The 17,965-nt window shown below is 34.7% G+C and overlaps 1 protein-coding gene across 2 annotated transcripts; it reads left to right on the top strand.

Moving 5' to 3' along the window:
* Positions 1 to 2,885: 2,885 nt before the first annotated feature.
* Positions 2,886 to 16,487, top strand: LOC147077720 (uncharacterized). 2 transcript variants are annotated; one of them, XM_085940128.1, is made up of 9 exons: positions 2,886 to 2,918; positions 3,006 to 3,204; positions 4,762 to 4,955; positions 8,350 to 8,509; positions 8,851 to 9,017; positions 11,361 to 11,582; positions 12,819 to 12,998; positions 14,538 to 14,703; positions 16,239 to 16,487. In XM_085940128.1, the coding sequence occupies exons 2-9, from the start codon at positions 3,049 to 3,051 to the stop codon at positions 16,308 to 16,310; spliced, it is 1,317 nt and encodes a 438-aa protein (XP_085796254.1). In that variant the 5' UTR covers positions 2,886 to 2,918; positions 3,006 to 3,048; the 3' UTR covers positions 16,311 to 16,487. The 2 variants fall into 2 exon arrangements, with proteins under 2 accessions (XP_085796254.1, XP_085796253.1); XM_085940127.1 differs by lacking the exon at positions 2,886 to 2,918 and having other exon boundaries at positions 2,924 to 3,204.
* Positions 16,488 to 17,965: the final 1,478 nt, after the last annotated feature.

The following is a 17,965-nucleotide window of genomic DNA, read 5'->3' as shown; positions in this document are numbered from 1 at the left end:
AAATTATTGAAATGTAGTATAAATATCTGCATAAATAAAATTGAATAATTTTGAAAACTTGCATTTTCAACTATTCGAAAAGTTATATATTTTGTCACATTTTGCAGAGCTCATAGTCTAGGCCTTTAGTTTATTGTATAACCTTGCGAAATTTACAAAAGTTGGCTGCGGAATAGGTGCGTTTTGGGCTTGATAGGCCATTTTGTTTACTATAATTTAGCTTTTGAATGCGTAATCAGTGACCTTCAAAATTCGCATATACCAATTTCTGTCATGATCTGATACTTTTTTAACATCCATGTCCGCCATTTTGGATCGGCCATTTTGTTTACAATAGTTTAGATTTCGGATTCGTAATCAGCGATCTTAAAAACCCGTATATACCAATTTTTGTCAAGATCTGGTACCTTGTCAACATCCATGTCCGCCATATTGGATCGGCCATTTTGTTTACGATCATTTAGATTTCGGATTCGTAATCAGTGACCTTGAAAACCCGTATATACCAATTTTTGTCAAGATCTGGCACCTTTTTAACATCCATGTCCGCCATATTGGATCGGCCATTTTGTTTACGATAATTTGGCTTTCGGATTCGTAATCAGCGACTTTCAAAGCCTCTGTATGCCAATTTTTATTAAAATCAGGGGTCATTTCAGGTTTTGGCCACGATTTTGGGCTTTTCTCCTACTGTGGGACGTGACGAAAATAAAAGCGCTTGGCCGTAGTCATGGGGCGTGTACGACGCGGAATAGGCGCGGGGACGGGCACGGGTAGAGTGTCCGTAGTAGCCCCTCCGCGTCCGGTCGTGTTCAGCGTCAAATCAGGGATAGGAAACCATAAACACAGAAAAGTTTTTGCTGGAAAACTTCTATTTGAAACGGCAAAACTTTGCAGCAAAATATGGGGACAATGAAATCAATATGGAAAGCACTTTAAAAGAAGAATTTTATAATTTTTACAAGAAACTGCGGGAACAACCAGACAAATTTTTCGAATAAGAGTAACATGAGCAAATATTTGATTAAGTATATTCTAATTGATTTAAGGTTTTTACTATTCTTTTTGAGTCATTTTTTGCGATCTGAGTATCGCCTTTCGGCATCTTCAAATACCACCAATGGTGAATACACACTGTCATCTAATACAGTTAATTCCTGTTTATTTGATAAATTTATGTTTTTTAATTTAAATTTAAATTCCATCAAGTACCCTTGGTCGATAATATATTTTGATTATATATTGGATAATATATACTTACGGAAACTAAGTTTAAAAATGACTTTTCGGTTCATATGGTGTGAATGTAGGTGTAGAGTATACGCTTCATAACTTTGCACTCCGGCTCTAGGATGGAAATAACGTACCTACTTAATATATTTTATTTTTATTGTGTTTATATTTTTTTTATTAAGGAAAACAAACATTTACATAGATTACAAATATGTATAAATTAGACTAGAAAAAAGATATTGTAACCAGCAAAGTTTCCATATAAATTATAATATAGTTAAGCCTAACAATATATAAAGCAAGAAGAACATAAAATACAGAGAAATTAGATAACGAAATAAATGAGAAAGAATATTGAATAATTATATACATAAAAAAAACATTTTTTAAGTACCTTTATAAATATAAGTAAGGTAAGTATACAATATTATAAGTATGTGTGTTAAGAATTATTGAAATTTAAACATATTATTTTTACATCCCTGGTGGAGCCCGTACCTCCGATGGAGAACTCCCTTCCCACAGGACGTCGCCCCTTGGAAGTACCCCGGATATAATGTGAGTTTGAGGGCCTTCCGGGACTCTCAGCTCGGAGGAATCATTGATAGTGCCTCCCGAGTGAAGGTGTCCTTCCGGTAAGGATCTGAGTCACGTTCTCGCAAATTTTGTTATGCCTTGTCCCCAAAACCCTCTTCGATTTTTTGGTACAGGCTCATCGCTGTTATGATGTTTTGAGGATTGGTTGCCCAATCCACTAACCCTTGCATACCCTTCCAGAAGCAGTCCCGTTGGGAAGACATCGCATTCTTGGGGGCGCGATGGTCCTCTCCGTCAGATGGTTAGCTGATGACGAGTGGTCGCACCGACGCAACCTGTCATTTATACCAACCTCTACGACCACAGGGGCCGCCAAAAATTGTTTTTTGGGCGTTGTGCCACTCCTTGCCGGTCCCCCTACTGAAATAAGGTATGTAACGAGGATACCTCAAACATCAGCATCTTAATCGACGCTCGTACGTTGAACTTTTCCTCCTGTAGCAGTTCTTCTTCGCCGTCTGATGTCCATTGCTTTTAGAATATCCTCCTCACGCTCATTCAGATGTTGCGCCATAATCACTGATCTCTTAACGTTCACTTAACTATCACTTAACGTTCGTTCAAGATATTTTTTTTTTGATAGTTAGAATGAATTGTCAGACGCAACATGTAAACAATAAGAAAGTCAAATCCAGAATGAAGACAAAGGGATCCCAAACTACATACATAAAAAATGGACGCGCGGTTATGACCAGTAAATACAAACGGAGGAATGACCAACGACAAGAAAAGGGAAAATAAATTAGTAGAATATAATCTCACGCGAAGAAGAAAGAGCAAACCCTATCTCAAGGACTTCAAAGTCAACATTAATAATAAGAGTTTTATTGGTAGGTAAAACTCCTTTCATTAAATTCTATGTCACACTTACCCCTACTCACCTTACATAGGTACCTAGGTATTCATTACAGTTTATTTACTAAATCTCATAATAATTATTATTGATGGAGATTTTTCAATAAAAATAATACCTGGTAACGTTTCACGTTTGTTTTCAAATTATCTATGGACAATTTCAGATTCAAATCTATTATCTATGTTTTAATTTTAAATCAAATTTTAACTGAAATCGCAAAACGTCAAATATAGTACGTCTGCTTTGTTTGTTGTGTTTTTTCTGAATACTTAAATACTAACTATTTCGATCCCGAAATAATAGCTTACTATACTTTCAGCGTTTCGCTTATTTCCAAATCTGAGTTGGGCATAAAACTAAAAATGGAGGCCTCAAAATTATTAAGAAATTGGAATGAAAATGTTCCTAATTTTCAAATAACTTGCGAAGATCTTCAAAAGCCCAAATCGAGTTTCGTGATGGAAGCTATATTCGTAGTCTTCGATATGCTGGGTATCGACGTGGACGGGATAATACGAGTAAGGGTCAAAATTCTATTAAGTATTTAATAATGAAATCATGTAACTTTGTCCATTTTTTAAATATGATTGCTAGCATTTTTATTAGAGATGATCTCATAATTGGTTTGAAAAATCTATGAAAACACAACTAAACTATTGTTTCAAAATGTATTTTTGGTAAAGATGCCGCATGAAATTTTATAACTTTCATTTTAGATCAAACCAAACCTAACCTAATATAATCTTAGTTTCTGATAATGATACATAAAAATGTAAGAAAAATTCAAATTTTAAATTAACAATTATTGGATCGAAAAGCATGTGGGCCGACAGAAAAAGGTATTTAATAATATAATTGTCTAGATGGAATAAACTGTTTTCGTTAAAAAATATATATAAACAGTGATGCGGGTATCTGCGGCACATTTACCAACCATAAAATTATGTTAGCTTAAAAAAATACGGTAATTGTGCAGCAGAGGTAGCCATGAGCTTTTATAATATTTTTTTTTACGAAAACAGTTTATTCCATGTAGACAATGATCTTATTAGGATTGGACATGGTCGAGAGAGAGAAACCGGTGTGGTATATGTTCATTGTGATTTCTACATTTAAAAATGTGAATTATGGCCTTTTTTTCAATGGTTTTTTTGACATACTTTACCATTTCTTCTAGTGCACAGGAATTAGGCAAGGTGAATATTGTTATTGTTACGGTTGCTATTCATGACTGTACTTACATCAAGCCTATTGCTTCGCTTTTTCTCACTCGGCGCCCATCCAACCTTGTCTTGTTTCGTGGCAAACAATCGAACATGGCGCTAATGTGGTATATTTATATCAGCTATTGCCATCAACAATGCCCATTGATATTTTATATTGAAATAATTACAAGATAAAAAGAACTTTTTATATACTTACCACGTTTTTAAATTTTCTGTTGAATCATATAAACTTGACAACTCTATGTATTGATAAAAACTTTTTATTGTACTCGATAGAAATACTGAATAAATATAGAATACTGAAATGTCATTTTGACATTTCATATTGATTTCCATAGTAACGCAGTTATATATTAATAATTTAGTTGCTAGGATCCCCTTAGCAACCAACAATAATAACTTTCCATACAAAACAGAATTAACTGAAAATGAATTCAATTCTGCTTAAAAATGGCTAAAAGTATTAAAAGAATGCACTGTCAAATCTCAATAAACTCTGTCATTAAGTCATTTACACCTCAGTTTAACTGGCAACTCTAAACACTGACACCATAACTGATGGCAAACTCATCCTGCTACGTTTCAGTTTCAGTCGGCCACTTCAGTTTTTACGTTTACTTATCGGTTTGACTGAAACGGAGGCTGAACAGGCAACTAAACAAATCGTTTAAAAGCACCTTTATACATGCGCGTTGTTACGGAAATTAATATGAAAAAAATGTCACTCCGACATTCAGTATTTCCGTTTTCTTGGTTATTAACTACTTCATATCCTTGTAAAAAACCCCCAAAGAGAGATTCTACGGTCAATACAGTAGCTGATCAATTTGAAATATTTCATAATTTCAGTTACAACCGGAAAAAATAACAGAAAACTCTGATGCGTTTGCCGAACTTTTTCCAGCGATGATTCTCACGGAAGCAGTCAACTTCATACTGCGCCAATTATCTCCCGACTGCATGATGATCACGTTGTACGATCTGTTGAGCCCGGTTCCTTCCAACACACAATTAGTGTTACAACTTTTGCTCAATTATAAAATGTAAGTCCTGTAAAGTAAAATGTTTTGTCCTCAAAATATGATGCTACCAGTGCTAACTAGGGCTAGGGCAAGTAGGTATACCTTCTCCACTATACAATGCCGAAATATATGAAATTGGGCTTAAACCAGACAACGAAATCTTAGAAGTATACTTCAAATTACGACATTCACAAAAATATCTAATAAGATATCTGGGCTAACTTAGTTCTATTCGATTGAGTGAAAATTTATCAATTTATCGATGCTTAGATTAGACAAAACACTACATAATATGCATGCATTCATATCTATGATCTGTATTTTGTATCACTTTAGTGACATTTTTGCATGTGATGTTTATTTATTTATTTTGCTTAACATGACTTTCTTCCACACCACCTAAAGTCCTAAAATAACCACTACTGTTGCCTTTTCTGTAATGGAATATTTTCAAAGGTATTTTTGCCTCATTGTAAAATGTCAAATTAATAAGATTTCACTTATTTTCTTGATAATACAATTATAGCTATTATGAAAAATCGTACTGTAATCTTTGCTATAATCCAGTCATTTTTCTTTACCATCTATCGTCTTCATATGCTTTATCGGCTCTATATTACGACCGTACACCCTGGATAAACGTCAGATTTTATTCTTCAATACTTGAAAACATCTAAGCGAGATTTTTTGAGCATAGACAATCATCGAAAAAACCGCTATTATATGGCGAAAACGCTATTATAAGCGTAGACAATAAGTACAAATATAAAAATCATTTACAATGTAAGTATAAAATTCAAACATTTTAAATTAATAAAATTCGCCGTTTTCAAAAATCAGTATAGCATAATAGAGTTCGCCAATGCATTTCATAAAATTTAAATAATTATAAAGTAACCTAAGACATTCGTGCACACACCAAAGCGAATTATTCGCCAATCAAGCTCGTATTGGCTTACGGGAAAGAGCACGCGACGTTCAGATTTCGGAAGGGAATTAAGTTATTATCTTACAAAGTTCAATATGGAGCGCTGCGATTGTTTGACGTTTCGGTATCGAGCATTCAAATAATATATCAATAATTTTATATTATCATTGATACAATTATTTGTCTCCGACACTGCCATCCATTCGCATTTACCACGTCAAAATAACCCGAAAAAAGCACCCGCATCGATATGGAAGGTCCGGTCAAAAGAGTCTCAAAAAATAGCCAAATATATGACAAATTGATGGCTTTCATTGTATCTTTTGATCCCCTGCGTGAATAAATGTTACGTTTGTGCATTAACAACAGGTAAGTAGGGAGCATTACAGCGGCATTGGCTTTTTTTGGGACTCTTTTGACCGGACCTTCCGTACCGATGGCGGGTGATTTTTTCGGGATATTTTGACGGGGTACTTGGTGAATATTCGCGTTGGTTTGTGCGAGCCTTAAACCTTCATATAAAAACGCTCTAAATAGGTAAGTAGGTATGCGAAAATAAGGAACATTTTTCAAAATAACGTTATAGATAACAATATTTTATATATAAAATTGAGCCGTGTTAACTAAACGACATTGTTATAATTTCAGATAATTCCGACTCAAATTTGATCAACAAAATAAGAAATACGAGTGATAATGGCTTGGATGGCTTGTATTTACTCTTTGATTAGTGATTGTTCTTTTAAGATTGTAATATATATCCATAGTCAGTATTCCGTATTAACGCATAACCGAGAAAATTAAGATTAAAAAAAATACGAGGTTAGTTTGGTATAATATTTAATATGAAAGATAACACGCTTCATGAATATTTATGATAGGTATATTATGCCGAAAGGTAAGTTTTAAGTAGGAAAAGTGGCATTTTAATGAAAACCAGTGACGTTTAATTTCAATCAGTGTGAGCCGTTTTATCGAGGCTATTTGACCGGGCCATTTGTTGAAGCGAAATATTAAATATCATAATATCATAAACTGGAGCCTGTTTTATTTATTATACATTTATTTAAATGAATACAAAATAAATACGGAATACTGACTATGGATAAATATTATTATCTTATAAAAACAATCACTAATCAATGAGTAAATAAAAGCCATTCAAGCCATTTTCACTCGTATTTCTTATTTTATTGATCAAATTTGAGTCGGAATTATCTGAAATTATAACAATATCGTTTAGTTAACACCACTAAATTTTATATAAAAAATATTGTTATCTATAACGTTATTTTGAAAAATGTTCCTTATTTTCGCATACTTACCTACCTATTTAGAGCGTTTTTATACGAAGGTTTAAGCACGAGTGTCTGTGTCAAAAGTTACTTTATAATTATTTAAATTTTATGAAATGCATTGGCGAACTCTAATATGCTATACTGATTTTTGAAAACGGCGAATTTTATTAGGTAATTGAAAATGTTTGAATTTTATTCATTGTAAAAGATTTTTATATTTGTACTTATTGTCTACGCTTATAATAGCGATTAAGCCATATAATAGCAATTTTTCAATGATTGTCTATGCTCAAAAAGTGGCGCTTAGATGCTTTCAAGTATTGACTAAAAAAATCTGACGTTTCTCTGCGGTGTACTCTCGGTAAATTGAGCCCCAAATCAGAAATATTATATCTGAATGCATGAAAATCAGGATTTGAATTGAATATTATAAATACAGTCGAATTTGGTTACTAGGAGGAAGATGGGACCGACTGAATTTGCTCATTATAAGCGTTACTCGTTATATCAGAGAATAGGTATTTTTAAATGAGCAGTCACATAACACACAAAGTCGCAATTCAAACAAAAATACACAATTAGAATTTTTCCCCGAAACAAGCATGGCATTCATTAACTACAAAAGAAGTTGTTTATTGTAATGAACGCTGGTAGGTACCTACCGACTTCACAAACCTTGGATTACAACCATATGCGTGGATATTTTTTCAATATTGTCAGCGAAAACACCAATTAGGTAGGTACTTAAGACACTTAACTAGTATCATAAAACTAATCCGACCCCGGCAGCTTCGGCAGATTTTATTGCTTAGGGTTGAAATGTTTTTAGGCGATCGACACATTAACAGTTTTAAGAAAAATTTTGATGATATTTTAGCTCGGTATATCCGATAAGGAGCTCGTTATAAAAGTGAATAAATGTATGGAGAAAATCATAAACTAAAATGTCAACGAATGTTTCCTCGTTACATCCGAGATCTCGCTAAATCCGTGAACGTAATAACCGAGCTCGACTGTATTACATTTGAATGCATGAAAATCAGGATTTGAATTAAATATTATAAATATATTAAGCTTAGATTAGGAACGGTTGCTCTATCAAAATAAATTGTTACTCATTTCGTTTGATGTGAAATCTAATTTTAAATGCAAACTGTCAATCTCAGAACATTTTCTTTGATCCCTGCAGGTTTGTCGAAGAGAGGCGTTGCGATATAATCGAGAAAGAAAAGGATCTCGACGAGTATGTCCATCAGATCGAGGCCATGGTCACCGAGAAAGAGGACCTCATGAACGAAAAGTACACTCAGGTGGCCGCCGAGGCCGATCGAGATTTCCGCATGGGAAAGGTCACTGATTTTATTTTATAATATTACCTATTCACTGAAGACGGCACGGGTCATTACAATAATAGGCAGGCTCGTCATTCCTGATTCTAGTAAACGGGGAAGAGGGTAGTAAACATCATTTGCACCCTTCCCCTAGGTCAATTTTACCTTCTGCGCCCTTCTGTTTACAATCTGTAATAGTGTCAAACACAGGGTAATCAAATGATATTGTATTATGTGATTTGATTTTTTACCACACTTCTTTGATTTTATGTGTACTTAAGTGATCATCATTGAGAAGGCATTATGTTCTCCAAAGTGTTTCCCATCAAAACTGATTAAAATGAATCTTTTTATTTCAGTATGCTGAGAGAATCGAGGTGCTGAAAAAGGAGCTTTTAGAATACGATGCGGAGATCAGGGAATTGCAGACCAATCTCGATCTCAATTACCAAGAGATGGAAGACAATATCAAGTTCATCGACAGCGAGGAGGCCAAGCACACCAATCTTCATGATGAAATCAACAAGTGTGTTAACCATTAATCACCCGTACTACTATAATATTGGAGCAATACAGTTCTAGCATTAAAACACTTAATAGCGATGGGAATTTTTTTAGTATGATTGAATTGGTAACCATAAAAAAATTAATGTTCTGCTTTGACAGCATTAGATGCATTGTTTGTTGGCTTGTTTTGCTGTTGACGTATCGCTCTGGTTACATATTGCTACTTGCGATTTTACCTAATTGCTATCTAAATAATGATAGTTCATTGTATAAGCAACTCGACTGGCTGATTTTATTTGCCTTACCATAATTGTTTCGTACAGTATCAACCAGGATGCCAATGAATTTATTTTAAATGCGTTTGAAGGTATGTATGTAGTGGTTGTGGATATCTTTACTGTGGAACCCCGATCCACCGTTCTCGCTTAAATCGTTTTCCCACATGGATCGTTCATTTTTGAAAGTCCCGCCAAACACCCATAAAAACAATGTTAAATAATCCCGCATTAACCGTTCCCCAATTTATCGTCTACCTCGATCTATCGTCTAATCGTCACAAATATTATCCCGATTGACCGTTGTTGTTGAAAATTTTTTTTTCGCTTTCGTAAAATTGTTTATGATATATACAGACCTTTCAGTCGCATCGCTTTGTTTGCACCAGTCGGTCGGCGCTCAGGCTTGCCTCGCATCTCGTATCATGAATTTTGATAAGTCGCAACTAAAATGCCCCCCATGAAGAAAAGTAGAACTCTAGCTGAGAAACTGAAAATAATTCAAGATGTCAAAAAAAATTCAGTAGAAAAACTTTTTTTTTTCTTTTAAATACATATCTCGCATTTATCATTTTTTTAGGGTCCCTTGAAAACCGTAGAATCGGGGTTTCACTGTATATGTATATAAATACATTGAAGATGTTTTTTGCAATGCTCGGGTCTGATTGAGCCCAATCAGATAATCTCTATGTAGTTTGTTAATGCCCTGGAGGCCAATCCCCGAATGATTGATGATCAAAACACGTCACCGAACCGCTTCCAACTGAAGCACGTAAAATTTTTAGTTTTACAGGAGATATTGTGTGTATAGAGCTTCGAATGGAATGGATACACGAAACATAAGTGCGAGTGAGAAAGCATTCAGCATGCTTATACCTCATTTCCATGCGTTAGAGTAAGATAGAAAGTAAACATGGCGGAACCCTTGTCAATTTCGTGGAAATTAAATAACATTTTTATCCATTTTGGTAATGACTTTATATTTAATCAGTACTTACCGTTAACGTTGCATTATTAAACCATTCATTGTTGAAGTACATAGCCAATTAATCTTTAGGCATAAAGCCCATTGACGCAGCGAGTGCGGCGCTCGCGCAAAATTTCTACAAGTGGCGCGTAAATCAACGAAAATACAACGTAATCAAATACGCCAGCGCCCACTGGATTTGACGACGCATTTTACGCGCGCGCCGCATGAATCATCGTTTTTTCGCGAATCACCGCTTCTCGGCGATACGAATGAAAGAAAATACAATGGAGTCCATTCATTGAACACAGCGAGTAAAAACAAGCTGCGCGAGGCATCGTCGATCGACGGGCGGAAAGCAATTATTTAATTACAGAGAAGTCATTGTTTTATTTTATTGCGTGTTCAGTTTATCGCTGGTTGAATAATGTCATCGTAAATTTTAATTACAAGCCCCGAAATAATATAATATTTTTATTGCTTTGTTATGAGAGGCGCTGTAATAATATTTATTTTGTGCTGCTTGGGCCGCTTATAACATAGGTGAAGGGTAATGCGCGGGAAGAGACGTGTGATTATGGTTATGAATAAACACTGCATACGCGGACTTCGCGCGCCCGACGCGTCCTGTGGGCATCATCGCTTAAACAAGCTAGTTACGTCTCCAATATAACAATATTACAACACGGAATTTCCGTTGTATTTTGCAAACAAACATGTGTGTTTCTGTATTACAAAATCACAATAAATATTTTAATGAGGATTTAAACACAAAATAACACTTTCAACGGTAATAGTTATGTAAAAGACAAAACACAATAAATGTACATACAGTTTTCTACAATGTTACGTTGACATAAGATCTGACGTTTACCGTTTACGCCTCTAGCGGCAACGCATATAGCTCAATCTCACCCGCAGTCGACAGTGGCGGTTGACTTTTAGTATGCTACAGTGAAGTAGGTATGCGTAATGTCTGCGCAACTGGGCACTTGTGCTTCATAGTGTTTTATTCAGGAATTGCCGTCCTGACCTGGTGATGTTTGGGTTGTAGAAAGTGTAAAGGAAAGTTACCGTTACATTATAATATACAATATGTAACTACATAATCATATTTCAGATTGCGGAGTCTAGTTGTGAGCGAGACTGAACAGGAAGACACGCAAAAGGCACTCGAGATAGCTGAGGAGCGAGAGAAGGACATCGCCGAGACTAAAGTGGAGGCGGAGAAAACACTCTGGATGAAGGAGTCCACAATTAAGACACTTCATACCAATACCGCACATTTGAATGATTGCCAAAATACCTTGAACGAAATGGAGAAACTTTGTGATAAAATAAGGTAGTTTTCCTTAAATTAATTGCAAACAGTCGAGTACTAACTGGACATTTTGAACACCATAATCCAGAATCTACCTTTGTCTTTTTAACGTGTAAAAATCTTTACTAGTTTACGTAACATCTCTTCACATGGTGTTCATAAATTTTTACTCGGAATCCAAGTCACTTACTCACACATTCCACTCGAGAACGTTGTCCGAAATGTTCTATGGATAAACGACAACAGTGTACAAACTACTCTACAACGTAATAAAATTCTCATTCTATTAACCGGTTAAGTGCCCAAAGCGTCTTTGGACGCCCTAATTACACCAATTCTTATGTTAATTACTATCAATTAACTAATTGCGGCATAGAAAGGATTAAAATTCTTCTTCTTACGCTAATCTTTACTCTCACCTTCATCAGTAGACATTGTTCTCGAAGGGCACTATGGGAATGTCAGGATCTACTTATTCAATCTCTCGATATATGTCTCGAAATAATAACTAAAAATCATGATTGAGATATGGCAACTGAAATGACATTATCGCATTTCAAACAAACAATTCAGTTTGATGTTGATGTCCACTTGAAATTTATATTTAAAAAAAAATATTACAGTATACTCCCGATTATGCGTGTGCGGATTATCCGTGCACGATACAGTGTATACAATAATATAATAGCTCTTAGGAAAATTCGAACTGACATTATGAAATCATTAAAAGATTCCTGCAAACAAACCAAAATCACAGATTTTTTAAATAAATAATGATATTAAACGTGTTAAAATAAATTGTCTGCTTTAGAAATGTATAATATGTAGTATTTTTAAAAGAAAAAACCATAGTTCGGATTATCCGTGTTTTTTGTTTATCTGTGCCGCCTCTCCCCACCATTAAACAGGATAATCGGGAGTCTATTGTATTTAAAAAAAACGTCAGAAACACAGCTATTAGAAAAAATCCTTGAAAAGAAAGTTCTCTGACTGGGATTCGAGTTCACATATTTCAATATCTGGGCGAGTACTCTTATCCTTTAAGATACCGATACATCTACAAGTATTGCAAATTAATTCTAATAACTACGTTATCAGAGATATTTCAAATTCTGCCAATAATGTTTTGCCAAGATGGAATTTGAAACAATGTCACTCTAGATTTATTAAAATATACAATAATTAACCAATCGATAATCATTTTCATCTCCCTATGTTTCTGTCACCACAATGCTATTTGATATTTTCATATGATAGAATCGTCGAAAGTACAAACAATCCTGGCAGTGAAGAAAAACAAGAATGGCAGACATTGAGAACGACCACAACGGAATTGATCGAACGGAATAATGAAATTAAAGCCGCCGACCAAAAATGGCTGTCGGAGATCGCCAAAACTAAACAAGAGCTGCAGCAGGAGTCTGCTATATTACTCAGGTATGAATTTAATGATATTCTAGCAATCATAAAGTCATGTTCATCTCACGTCAAATCATGGTAACTCGTTCTTAGCTGGAAATCGTCTGTTAACAACTACAGTAGATATCAACAACAAAAAAAGCGGTCTTAAGAGAGTGGATTGTTTGAAGAGGGTTTTGCGAGAGAAGTATAGCCTTGCCAACAATCCGAACGGGAGCGAGGATGACATTATGGGAAGAGATGGGAATGCCATATTTGTGTGGAAGAATAATACCAGGAAGCTCATCCAGCAGATCTACAATAAGACGGGATGCTAGCTTCACGCCCGATGCTAGCCAGTGACGTCGCCAAGCATCTGCTCGCTCTCAGTCAGAAGCAGCTCCTCTCCTACACCTAGAAAAGATTCCTCGAGTGAAGACGCTTTGTTAGTGGTGACTGGAGACTGGAGACATGATGTCAGCATAGAGCGGGAGTTTTTCATTTCAAATTTCTTGTAATCCCTCAATGTGGCCATGTTTTGCCTTATATATGGTGTATCTATCCTTGACAGCACAGGCAGCCATGGTAGAAGATAGGGTGCCAGTAATGATATGCATGGCTGCATTAAGTTGTATGTCGATATTGTCAACATTAGCACTTTGGGACCAGACGGCGGCACAATATTCACCAACTAGAAGAAGTGTGCAGAGTATGTGAGTCACAACCCCGACTTGTTCCAGCCGGTTTTTGAATAATGTTTATTCAACTCTCGGTTTCACCCTTGATATCCGCAATATGTGCTCGGTGTGTTGACACGTAGGTGATATCTAGATATCGCAGATATGGATCATGTCCCAATACACTTCCTCCAAATAACGTGCAATGGAACATTTGCTCGACGGTTATTGAGGTGGAGCCTTTTCAAATCCATATGGAGAGCAATCTGGGTGTTTCAATTGTTTCAGACTGAGACATATAGCAATATCATCCGCATATATAAACTTTCCGCCTTGCATTTTTGGTAGGTCAGCAGTGTATATATTGAACAGCGATGGTGCCAGCACCGAACCTCGAGGGAGACCTTTGTTTGAATAGAAGGTTTTGCGTACCTTTCTGAAAAGATTAACTTGGAATGTTGGGTCTGTGAGCATTTTTTCAGTCAGATATATAGGTATCATTTTACCATTTTTGACTGTTTGGTAAAGTTATAAAATAACATGGATGATTCATTGACCAGCAATGTTTTGACTGATACAGATGGTAAAATTCAAGTATCTGATTGAAAGACTTCCTTACTTTGTTGAATTTTTTTATTTAATCATTTTAATCCTAGTCCAAAATAATATAGGTCATCTTATATTCAGGACAATACAGTAATACCTAACAAAATATTTTTTTAGACTAAGTTTCTATCATTTCTGTTTTACCATCCATCCATAGTCAATTGATTTCATATAAAAATTTCGCACATTGTCAAAATTGAATTTGCAAGGTGAAAGTGATGATGGTCAGATTGTTAATCAAGTTTTCTTCTCAGCAGTATATTGATGATTGTTTTCCAATTATGAATTGTTTTAGCGATATAAAGAAAGCGAAACATGAGTATGAGGAAGCAGTGGAGAATTGCAAACTAAACGACCAACAAATTAAACAATACCAAGCGGCCACCCTCGCTTACGACAAGAAACGACAAAGTCTTTTAGATCTTTACACTGATGGCATTCCTAAAGAATATGACCAGAGGGTAACGTATACTTGTATTTCATTCTATAAGATACTATGTCAATACTCCCCCTCCCCCCTCCGACCTCACTGATCAGAAAATTACAAATTGTTTGGGTGAATGTAATATTACTTACTGTGTCTAATTATAAGGAATGTTTCCTTGCAATATTATAATGCAGCATTTCTAAATGACGGATACCTATACAGGTTAGTATTTTTGAGATCGTTTTAAAGATTGAAGATACAAAAATAGATTACTTAAGGGGGACATGCTCGGCGTAGGTCAAAATTGAGTTTTTATTGTATTTTCAAACCATGATCCTGGACACTCCTTAAACGTTGTAGATAATCTATTTATATAATTTTGAAGCCTTATTATCCTTTATATTTATTTTAAACATTTGATGACTGCATAAAGTATTTTTGTTACATAAAATAGTATTCTTTTAAACCTCTCGCTCTAATGTTTTAGAATATAGTCATATTTCGGCACATGAATGTGCAGTGGTGTTAAGATTTTTTACATTTATTAATTTTTAATCGCATTTATAAAACCATTAGTATAATTTTAGTAAAATATTCACGATAAAAAATTATATTGATAATCTCTGTGATCCCAAATTTGACAAGAATTAGGCATTTTATTATTCAAAAAATTGGCAAGATTAACACATTTGAAGATAATTCTAAAGATACTAATTATAAGCTATATCATTGACCATTCAAGTTTGATAAACATCCTACGAATATTGATTGCTTTATAATAATTATTGACCTAAGAATAAGGTAGTGTTTTTTTTTAAATACGCCATTTCTTTTGGCATTCCCCAGTGGTTAAGCTACAACATACGGCTGTAGCCATAAATTGACAAACTATAATTAAAGTAGGAGTAGGAGTAGTAAAGCAGAAACGGATGTCAGCCACTTGCTCAACGTATTAGGTCCATACTCTGACTCATACACAAATTGAAAAACAATATGTGTACTTTGCCAGACCCAGGATTCGAACCGGGACCCTCGACACTATAGACCGGAACTTAAGCCACGCGGCCATCGTGGGTGCAAGTATTATATATATTACGTAGATAATTAAAAAATCATTTAATTTGAAGCCATACCTTTTGGGTTATTAACATTTTTTGACAGTCACAAGTAATTTTGCTATTCCGCATAAAAAATATTTCAGAAAGGCGGTAGCATGGGTTAATAAAAAATAATTCAAACAGCACGCTTGTGACTTTAGGGGGCAAACACATTACCGTCACGTTACCTGTCGTCACGTAGACAAATTTAATCTATGGTTGTGTCATTCCGCATAATATTTTGAATGATCACTATCTCCATAAATTCAATTATGTAAAGTGCCGACACGAGTAGTTCTTCAGATTGCGAAGAGGAGATCGAAAGTGTTATGTATTAGCTTTCTTTCATTCTTTTTCTTTATAGTTGTCATGTCGTGAAAGTGTCAACCTTAGAATTGCTAATGTTCACGCTCACATAAAAATCAATCAATATGAATGTAGTAAGTAATGTAAAGTTTTGATTTATTTTCAGATACAAGACTGTGTTGATAGGCTAAAACGTATGATGGATTCGTACGTACAAAAGGGAACAAAGAGGCAGTAAATAGTCCATAAACAGGATTTTTCTTTTCCTCTTTCCGATGCAGTAAATTATTGTGTAGGCTTTATTAGGTTGTACATATTATATTTTGTTGTATTGTATTTATATGTTAACGTCAAAAAATAATTCAAGTACTGCCATATTATTTATAAGAGCATGCTTATTATATTGTGTCTTTAGAAAAAAATATATATATAATTTTTTAAAGAAATTGCATGTGTACCTATTTATTTTCTGAAATTATTTTAATTTGGATGTTTCATATAAAACAGTCTTTGCCTGAACTTTGAACATAAACCATTACTTTAAAATTTAAATGATTAAACTTACAGAACAAAAAGAAATTGTCATTTACAGTAAAAAATGCCTTTTTTATATTAATATCATTTTATTGAGAGAAATATGTACCTACTTTAATATAATTACTTTAATTATTAACTGTCATTCTCTTTTAACAAATTGTAAAATTTTGAAAGAGCTGTGAGAGAGTGTCATTTAACCAATGACATTATTAATGGACAACACACTCAGTACAGTACCTAGCAAGTAAATTCGCGCAATGCGATATTCGCACATGTAGAGGTAGACGTCACGCAATATCGGGAATTTATAGCAATATCACCTTTATTGTAATGGCGTTAGAACAGTGTTACTAGTGTCAATGTTCATTTGAGCGAGCCCGTTCAAACCGAACCATTCGGCAGACCCGACAAAAAGTGAGTCATTTTTTTCCCCAGATGCTTCGTCCATATTAATGTCATTGCATTTAACCATTTGAAATGCATTAGTAGCTCAGTTATCTTAGGAATAAAATAAACCACTTTAAAATTAATATGAAGCACTTATAGAATGGATGAATCAGCTTGAATCAGCTTGGAGAGGTCATCATCCAGCAGTGGATAGATTCAGGCTGATAATGATAGAATGATGAAAATTTGCAAAATTTATTTACTAAAAAACATGTTTCTCGACTTTTTCGTGGACATTTTCACACATGACTCTAGAGCAGTGATACACAAACCCACAAGTACTTCATTGCCAAATTTTCCATTGAATACGATAAAATTCTAATTTCCTATATAGGTACTAGGTTCTATCGTGCAAATACATAATATACGTAATGCAGAGTGGAGAGTGATTGGAGTGGCTTGTAATATGTGAGTATTGAATTTAAAATAATAAAATGTATGTCCCATTTAGTATATTATATCACTATTTTTCAACACTTTTACCCACTGCGGCCCGTGAAAAATTAATAAATTGGCCCTTTCAAATAGGCTGTGCACCACTGCTCTAAAGTGATTAATATTGTTTTGAAAATACAGTAGAACCTCTATATAACTCTCTAATTAAATATCCGGTCAAATGTGAAAATTGTTAAAAATTTCCAAGTGTCACCGCTTGTTAACCAATGTCATTGTTAGGCGCATGATAATCACGTCATATCGCTTGCACTCGAATTCGATTCATAATGCCGTCCTGAACGTGGCACTGACGTTTGCAACGCTGGCCACTTATTCACAAAGCTGCACAAAACTACAATCAAACACATCATCGTAATCCTACACTTAAAATATCGACCTAGAAGTCACATAAAAGTTGGAGTGTCTGTGTCTTGTATATGTTAGCAATATGGCATAAGAAAGCAAATTGTTTCG

The sequence above is a fragment of the Rhyacophila brunnea genome, unplaced genomic scaffold (assembly GCF_057557595.1).
Source record: "Rhyacophila brunnea isolate RB1 unplaced genomic scaffold, BYU_Rbru_1.0 scaffold_12, whole genome shotgun sequence".
NCBI lineage: Eukaryota > Metazoa > Arthropoda > Insecta > Trichoptera > Rhyacophilidae > Rhyacophila > Rhyacophila brunnea.
This window is presented reverse-complemented; position numbering and strand designations above follow the sequence as displayed.

Bases quoted from the DNA above. Each gene is read 5' to 3' on its own strand.
- LOC147077720 (XM_085940128.1), top strand. From the start codon at position 3,049: ATGGAGGCCTCAAAATTATTAAGAAATTGGAATGAAAATGTTCCTAAT. The intron at 4,956-8,349 runs GTAAGTCCTGTA...TGATCCCTGCAG, and splicing joins CTTTTGCTCAATTATAAAAT to GTTTGTCGAAGAGAGGCGTT. The intron at 12,999-14,537 runs GTATGAATTTAA...GAATTGTTTTAG, and splicing joins GAGTCTGCTATATTACTCAG to CGATATAAAGAAAGCGAAAC.